At 42.6% G+C, this 9537-nt stretch overlaps 1 protein-coding gene across 1 annotated transcript in view; it reads left to right on the top strand.

The window, feature by feature from the left end:
* Window positions 1–9537, top strand: part of lypla1 (lysophospholipase 1) — a 51512-nt gene that overhangs the window by 7369 nt on the left and 34606 nt on the right. Inside the window, exons 2-3 of the mRNA XM_033019735.1 lie at window positions 5013–5044; window positions 9254–9319. Of these exons, the coding sequence (XP_032875626.1) occupies window positions 5013–5044; window positions 9254–9319 (98 nt within the window). The remainder of the gene's footprint in view (window positions 1–5012; window positions 5045–9253; window positions 9320–9537) is intronic.

Raw genomic sequence — 9537 nt, 5'->3', positions numbered from 1 at the left:
TCCTCTCTCCCCCCTCCTCTCTCCCCCTCCCGTGTGTATGGGGGTGGTTAGTGTAAGTGTGTGACGCCGCAGGCCCATCCCCGCCGCAACCGCGCGTTGAGGGAACGGGACCCGACGGGTCACCCTTGGTCTAGTTTTCATTAAAGTTGTAAATTAGTACGGTAAACTAATGTTATTGCAAGTCGGTAAACTATACTGCATTCTTCGTAGTGTGCCGTGGTTATCGAAGAGCAAATGAACTCCTGAGCTATTGAGTGTGGGACAAGATTTCAGCTGGATCACCTTCCTATCGCTATGATCCATTTCCATTCTGAGCCTATAATGAAAGATTATCCTAAAGGATAGACTATGATAATCTTTCATCCTGTCTCCCCTGAATATTTGTAGCCTTTTTATTGTGCCATTGATCTATTCCTGCTCTTTTGATTCCGAGTATCAAATGAATAGTTGGTTCTGTATATCAGGTTTATGTAACTGGCTCATATAAACCTGAGCCAGTTATATTCTCTCTATTGTCTGCAAAGGTTTTGTTTTCAAAGTATGACATTGCTCTGAGTGCAATATGTTGTTGGACAAAGGTTCTAAGATTTACACTGAATGATGACCTTGGAAGCAGCAAATGTGTTTTCGCACCAGGAGGTGTATGATTTTGCGGGAACATACAAGTGGTGATATATTATGTGTCTGTTGTCATCGGTAATAGAGCTTGATGGTTAATGTAGTCTACGCAAGTTATCACAACATATTTTATAGATGGTATAAAGCATTAAGTGGGCCGAACTCAACAAAACAGCAGTGAAGGTAGGTGCCCACTTGATTACCCCAATGATATACTGGCATCTACACAATTAATTTTGTGCTTGTTGACACGTAGATAGTTTACTATTACATATGGAGTTCGTTATTGCCCCATAGCATGAGTGTGTGTTAGCAGTTTAGCACTTTTTCTGGTATTAGGGTAGCACGTACTTTGTGTTTTAATGTTAATCACGTTCCTATCTGCTGTATTCCAGCTACTTCTAGGCACTTCACTTTTACAGGGCTCTCACTTAACTTTTTTTCTCTGTTTCCAGCCGGGCAACCTAGGCAGCTTTTTAGGTTGCCAAATGACAGTTTAGGTGGTCATTTAAGACAGCTTACATGACGTGTGGTAATGTGCTCAGACGAAGTGCGTAATTACCAGTCGGAATTATGCTCAATGAAGCATTCACATATTATTTCTGCTTCAAATAAAGTCACAAACTAAACATATTCACCAATCAAGACATGATATATACCACAATGACATGCAGCAAATTTATAATACAGTATCTCAACTCTTTTTACACGTTGCAATGAATGCAATTTCTATTATTTCTTTCCACTTCCAAACAAAAATGTGCTTGGATTTTCAGCGTATGATCAACCTTGGTGAGACCAAGCTCAGGCTTGGCGATCGCTTCGCACAACACCTCCACTCAGTTCGCAATAACTAACCTGATCTCCCGGTGACTTGGCACTTCAACTCCGCCTCCCATTCCGAATCCGACCTTTCTGTTCTGGGCCTCCTCCATGGCCAGAGTGAGGCCCACCACAAATTGGAAGTACAGCACCTCATATTTCGCTTGGGTAGTTTACACCCCAGCAGTATGAACATTGGCTTCTCCAATTTCAAGTAGTCCTTGCTTTCTCCCTCCTTCCCCTCCCATTCCCAGCTCTCCCACAGCCTACTGTCTCCGCCTCTTCCTTTCTTTTTCCTGCCCCCTCCCCCCCCCCGACATCAGTCTGAAGAAGGGTCTCGACCCGAAACGTCGCCTATTCCTTCGCTCCATAGATGCTGCCTCACCCGCTGATTTTCTCCAGCTTTTTTGTCTACCACCCATTCATACAAGTTCTGTTATCCTACTTTCGTCACTCACTCCCTGCACATTAGGGGCAATTTTACAGAGACAAGTTAACCTACAAAGCCAATGCGTCTTTGGGATATGGGAGGAAACCCACACGCTTGCAGGGAGAATGTAAAAATTCAACACAGACAGTGCCCGAGGACAGGATCGAACACAGATCTGTGGCCTGTGAGGCAGCAAGTCTACCAGCTGTGCCACTATTTTGTTTTCCAACACACAAAAAATTATACGTTGTTACTAAAAAAAATAAACTATCCATTTTCAGTCTCAAATCTCTAAAGTTATGTTATGTCCCCCTTTACAGCTACTGTATGTTTTAATTCAGTTCAAGACTATGGGGTAGTACATTGGCCATAAAGTTGCTGCCTGAAAGTGCCAGATTGCCAGAGACCCGGAATTGATCCTGAATATGGGTGCTGTCTGTATGGAGTTTGCTCTTTTTCCCTTTGATTCCATGGGTTTTCTCCAGGCGCTCTTGCTTCCTTCCACATTCCAAAGGTGTGCAGGAACCTTTTTCAGACCCAACCCAAAACGTAATATTTTCCTTTTGTCCAGAGATTCTGTCTGACCTGTTGAGTTACCCCAGCTTTTTGCGTCTATCTTCAGTTTAAATCAGCATCTGCAGTTCCTTCCTACACACACGATACTATACGATAGAACTTTATTAATCCCAGGATGCAAATTGTGTGTGTGTGTGGGTATATATTATACGCGCACGCACACACACATGCGCACACACACACACACACATATATATTGTGTACGGGTGGTCGGCGTGGAACCGGGCCGAATGGCCTGTTTCCGCGTTGTATCTTTAAATTAAATTAAAAACACTAAAACCAGAGGGAGTCTAAAGAAGGGTCTCTACCCTAAACGTCACCCAATTTCTTCTATCCAGAGATGCTGGCTGCTCCATGGAGTTCCCCCGCACAATTAAAACATGGAATAGTCTTCACCCTACCATAGTTACCCAAACCAGACGCAACTAAATTTAAGGTAGCTCTTTTTTCCCAAGAACCCTTTTTTGCTTAAGTCCAAGTCAAGAGAGTTTTATCATCATCTGTCCCAGATAGGGCTGGCCGTGCTGGCAGTGGCAGTGCGCATGAGCAGGGCAGCCGAGGATGTGCTGGCCGTGGCAATGCACATGTGCAGAGCGACCGATGATGTGCTGGCCGGATTGTGCGCATGTGCAGGGGGAGGATGTGCAGGCTGTGGTGGTGCGCATGTGCAGGGCAGCCGAGGATGTGCTGGCCGTGGCAGTGCACATGTGCAAGGCGGCCGGCCATGTCGGCGGATGATGAGCGGCTGGAGAGCGGAGACCCGGCTGCCCGGACACGGATGGCGAGCGGAGATGGAGAATGAGAGAGAGATAGAGAGGGGGGGGCCAAGCCGGGCAAAATGACACGGCTTTTAGGGTTGCCCGGCGGGACTTTAGGTGGCCATTGGCAACCGGGCAACCGTTAATTTCGAGCCCTGGTATTACTCTATGACTAAATCTATGCTGTTTTCCTGAGCAATCTCAACTACATCTTTTCCCCTGTTACTTATTCTTCAGACTCTGAAGATAGGCCCCAAACCATAACATTAGTTTTCTCCGGAGGTTCTGCCTGACCTGCTGAGTTATTCCACCACTTTTTTTTATAAACCAGCATCTGCAGCTCCTTGTTTCTACATAGTTTTCTTTGGAGAAGATGTGTTTGTTGCAGCAGAAAGTTCAATAACCAAAGGAGATGGGTTTAAATTTTGAAAATAATTGGAGGTGATTTGTGGTCAGGAATTAATTACTTGAAAGAACACAGTGGAAAGATTTCTAAGAAATACATGGAGGAAGAAAGATTTATAGCCCTGTCCCACGGTACGAGTTCATTTCAAGAGCTCTCCCGAGTTTGCCCTGATTCGAACTCGGAGATTTACGGTAATGCCCACTCGTCGGTACTCGGGGCTCTCGTGGACATTTTTCAACATGTTGAAAAATCTTCACGAGTCTTCCCGTGCTTACCTGCCGTTAACAAATCTTCCCGAGTACCTGCAGTTGGCGTTACGAGCCGCTAAGTGAAGTCCCCGAGCTCCGACGAACCCGCTACGTTCATTCTCCGTGCTTACCACGAGTTTGATTTTTTTAAATTCGTGAGTGCTCTTGGAATGAACTCGTACCGTGGGACAGGGCTTTTACCTCTTAAACGATGTAGCACATGATTAAACACTTTTGTTCTGTCATTCATTCAATTATTTAATGATCCAATAATTTACCAAATCACTTGATGAACTCTCTTTTCCTGCTTTCTTCCCTCTACTACAATCAGTCTGAGGAAGTGTTCCGATGTAAAACCTTGCTTGCCCTGCTGAGTTCCTCCAGCACTTTGCTTTTCACTTGATTCTCTATTTGCCTCAACCTACAATTATCATTTAAATTTATGTTCATCTCAAACGGAACAAAGATTGTCACATTCCTGTTCCTCGGCTCTAGACTCGAATTACTGCCCCCTTCATGTTTACATCTTTGCAACTTTGTTCTCCAAACATCCTTGATGTGTCCACTCAATTGCTTATCTGACAGTGTGACTCACATCTAGGAGTGATATTTATCGATGCATTTCCTGGTTAATTTTATGTTACCAAGTTTTTGACCATAATTATTGACCAGGTGTTTATTTGATAATTTAACATTTTGGTTGCCTAGGTACATATTTAATTGGCAGTACCTAAATAGCATTTTGCCATTATATTTGAGGTGCTATATATGATAAATGTCTGTACTCTGAATATGAAATATCAGTCAGACTGCATTCTGACACTGAAACAAACTCATACATATACAGAACTAATTTTAGACTAGTGAGCTACTCGGTATACAAATCCAATATTGTCACAAGGTAATAAATATGACTGGAAATTATATTGCCAAATAACAATTAAGTGATCCTAAAGTTTGTTTGGAGCTGTGAATTTGAGCTGCAACGTTCAAATAAAGGTCTGTGTCAATTGTATGAATATTTGCCATGCAAGGAGAATTTGTGACAATTTTTATTAGGGAATTTGCATTTCAATGTAGACACAAACTGATTTTTTTACAATTAAAGCTCGTTTAATATAAATCTTTTACAGTTTTCTTATTTTTATTTGCAGGTTATCTTTCTCCATGGACTGGGAGACACTGGGTAAGAGGAGATTAAAAAAATATATGTTCAGGTGCAATGGACAAATTACTATGAAACTTAAATTTTAGTCAATAGTGCCCTGTTTCTCAGTTGGGCAATCTGTGTGGAATTAAGATCAATAAGGTCATGTTTAAATTGGATGGCTTTGTTTTCCTCGGCTAAAATCAACTAGGATTTCTGTACGTTTTTTTTCAGTGGCCACACGTGTAAAAAGGTCCATGTTTGTGTCTAAGCTAAATGTTGGGGGTCAGTTGTATTCCTTCCCCACTATCAAGACGTAACGTAGAGATCACTTTCTAGGCATGTATGCGATAAGCATGTGTTTGGATTAGTTAGGAAGACTACAAGCAGAAGGACTGCCCAGATGTAATATGAACATTATTGAATTACTCCTCATTTTCAGAATTGTACACAAACATATGACAATTCACTTTTGGTTACTAAATTAACAATAAAATTGGATTTAAAAAACAGACAAAAGCACATGGTAGCTAATTATTGAAAATGTACATGAAGTGGTAGTTGGAAATCCTTTTTAATTAAGTTAATTCAACACGAACCATTTATACATTGGAAGAGTATTTTATTGTTCTTCATGTGCTCTAAGTAGCATGATGTAAATGAAATATTTGATATATAATGGTTTTTTAATAGTCAAAATCCTGGAAATCTGAAATTGAAACAGAGTGTTTTGGCAGCACAGTGGTGCAGCAGTAGAGTTGCTGCCTTAAAGTTCCAGAGACCCGGGTTCGATCTTGACTACGATGCTGTCTGCACGGAGTTTGTACAGTCTCCCTGTGACCGTGTGGGTTTTCGCTGGGTGTTTCGGTTACCTCCAACATTCCAAACATGTGTGGGTTTGTGGGTTAATTCCGTCTGTAGGATAAAACACGTGTACGGGTGATCCATGGTCGGTGTGGACTCAGTGGGCAGAAGGAACTGTTTCCATGCTGTATCTCTAAACTAAACTAAGGATGCAGGAAGTACTCAGCAGGTCTGTCAGTATCTTTGGAATTGAGTTATGATGTAAGATCATCAGCCTGATGATCCCTTCACATTCTGAACCCAATTACTTTTCTGACAGGGGTGTTATTTATCGATGTGTTTCCTAGTTAAGTGTTTTCTGTCTATTCCTGTTATTGTGAACAATAAATGTAATTCACTGTACATGCTTCTGAATAAGCAACATTTTACCGAATACGAGTGAGAAGATGTACTAGTGGCCAGAGGACCTAAGGTGATGGAGGAACTGAAGGAAATTCACATTAGGCAGGAAATGGTGTTGGGTAGATTGATGGGACTGAAGGCTGATAAATCCCCAGGGCCTGATGGTCTGCATCCCAGGGTACTTAAGGAGGTGGCTCTAGAAATCATGGACACATTGGTGATCATTTTCCAATGTTCTACAGATTCAGGATCTGTTCCTGTGGATTGGAGGGGAGCTAATGTTATCCCACTTTTTAAGAAAGGAGGGAGAGAGAAAACGGAATTATAGACCAGTTAGCCTGACATCGGTGGGGAAGATGCTGGAGTCAATTATAAAAAATGAAATTGTGGCACATTTGGATAGCAGTAACAGGATTGGTCCAAGTCAGCATGGATTTCACAATCAATCACAATAATACTTTTAGCCAAGTATGTTTTGCAACATACGAGAAATTTCATTTGCCAAGTCAGTCATACAAATAAAAAACAACGGAACACACCAAATACATTGGAACATAAACACCAACCACAGTGCCTTCTCCACATTCCTGACTGATGGAAGGTGAAAAAAAAAGTTTAAATCTCTTACCTTAGCTCTCCCGCAGTCGGGAGTGTTTGGGCCCTCTGCATCGAGGTGCTCAGCTCCTGCATCAGGGGATGTAAATTCCATCTCGCCGGATGATCGGACCCCGTGTCGGGGCTGGTCGAGCCTCTGTGCAGTTGGAGCTTCCCGACTAGCCTCTCCCGAGACTGAGAGCTCTTGATGGTAAGTCTGCAGGCCACGGTTGGAGCGATCCCAGGCAAGGGATCGGCTCCGATGTAACTCCACACCCCGCGGTGAGGCCCAAAGTCAGTCCGAGGAGGCCTCCAGCTCGATCGATGGTAGGCCGCAGAGCGACCAGAGAACGCAATCCGAAAGTTAATTGCATCTCTGGCAAGGTAAGAAACTGAAAAAAAAGTTTCCCCCGACCCCTCCCTCTCCCCCCACATAAAACAAACAGAACATTTACACGGACTTTTAACACACGCTAAAAAAAAGACGATAAAACACACAGACTGTTGGGGCTGCCAATTGTGCGGTGCCCCTGGTGGGGAAATCATGCTTGACTAATCCTCTGGAATTTTTTGAGGTCTAGGAAAATGGACAATGGAGAGCCGGTGGATGTAGTGTACCTGGACTTTCAGAAAGCCTTTGATAAGGTCCCACAAAGGAGATTAGTGGGCAAAATTAAAGCACATGGTATTGGGGGTAGGGTATTGACATGGATAGAAAATGGGTTGGCAGACGGGAAACAAAGAGTAGGGATTAACGAGTCCCTTTCAGAATGGCAGGTAGTGACTAGTGGGGTAACTCAAGGCTTGGTACTAGGACCGCAACTATTTACAATATACATTAATGATTTAGATGAAGGGATTTAAAATACCACTAGCAAATTAGCAGATGACACAAAGCTCGGTGGCAGTGTGAAGTTTGAAGAGGATGCTATGCGGATGCTGAGTGACTTGGACAGGTTGGGTGAGTGGGCAGATGCATGGCAGAAGCATTTTAATCTGGATAAATGTGAGGTTATCCATTTTGGTGGCAAGAACCAGAAGGCAGATTATTATCTGAATGGTGTCAAGATAGGAAAAGGGGAGGTACAATGAGATCTGGGTGTCCTTGTGCATCAGTCACTGAAAGTAAGCATGCAGGTACAGCAAGCAGTGAAGAAAACTAATGGCATGTTGGCCTTTGTAACAAGAGGAGTTGAATATCGGAGCAAAGAGGTCCTTCTGCAGTTGTAGAGGGCCCTGGTGAGACCACACCTGGAATATTGTGTACTGTTTTGAGGAAGGATATTCTTGCTATTGAGGGAGTGCAGCGTAGGTACACGAGGTTAATTCCTGGGATGGCTGGACTGTCATATGTTGAAAGAATGGGGTGACTGGCCTTGTATACAGTGGAATTTAGAAAGATGAGAAGGGATCTTATTGAAACATATAAGATTATTAAGGGATTGGACATGCTGTAGGCAGGAAACGTGTTCTCGATGTTGGGGGAGTGCAGAACGAGGGGCAACAGTTTAAGAATAAGGAGTAGGCCATTTATAACGGAGATGAGGAAAAGCTTTTTCACCCAGAGAATTGTGAATCTGTGGAATTTTCTGCCTCAGAAGGCAGTGGAGGCCAATTCTCTGAATGCTTTCAAGAGAGAGTTAGATAGAGGTCTTAAAGATAGTGGAGTCAAGGGATATGGGGAGAAGGCAAGGTCGGGTTACTGAATGAGGATGATTAGCCAGGATCACAGTGAAGGCGGTGCAGACTCGAAGGGCCTACTCCTGCACCTATTGTCTATAAAATTGCTGCTACAAGTAATCCAAGTTAAGTTGGGTTTTACAATCCTAGAGTTTTATTGCCAGCCTGCAGACTGAGCAGTAGCCTTGGTGTGCGGCCACATGGGACAAGTGGGACTATAAAGATCGTGAGTGTGGTATGGACAAATCATCCCTTATGTTCTACACCACAATATACTGCTCATGTTGTTGAACTATTAGCAATAATGTAATGTATATTGTGACGATTGTTCTTGGGCAGCCATCCATACTATTGTTATTCTGACCATCATGCACCTGCTTCCACTTTAACACCCTAACCTTCCACTAAAAGCGGTACTCCCATACACTCACAATAGAGTTTATACTGTTATTTCAATTTATTCACTTTTGAAATAATGGAACAAGAAATAACGTTGTGAAATCTATTTTATATTATCAATGTATATAATTTATTTTGGTCAAACAGCTCAAGCATTCTGTAGTTACAGAACTGTCCTTGCAGTTTAGAATTGGGGGAATTGTGTTATTTTCCATTGTAGCCCAAACACATACGTCGAGCTTCAGATTCAGAAGATATTTGTCCAAAACCTAATTTATACCTTGGGGGAGCTGCAGTGTATCAACAATCTGTTTTAATGGGACTATTTATTCAACATTTTATAGTTCTTTACATGTTTGCCTTTGACAGACATGGTTGGGCTGAGGGACTGTCAACTATCAAGATACCACATGTGAAATACATTTGTCCAAATGCGTAAGTACTTGAATCAAAAGGTTTATATGGACCAATTTTTACTTGCTTAAACATTGACAGCAAATTAGAATAAATCATTTATTATGAATGAATGAATACTTTATTGCCACATGTGACACAATGAAATTCTTTAAGGTAGACAAAAATGCTGGAGAAACTCAGCGGGTGAGGCAGTATCTACGGAGCGAAAGAATAGGCGACGTTTCAGGTCGAGACCC

This window comes from Amblyraja radiata, chromosome 4 (genome assembly GCF_010909765.2).
Source record: "Amblyraja radiata isolate CabotCenter1 chromosome 4, sAmbRad1.1.pri, whole genome shotgun sequence".
Lineage (NCBI taxonomy): Eukaryota > Metazoa > Chordata > Chondrichthyes > Rajiformes > Rajidae > Amblyraja > Amblyraja radiata.
This window is presented reverse-complemented; position numbering and strand designations above follow the sequence as displayed.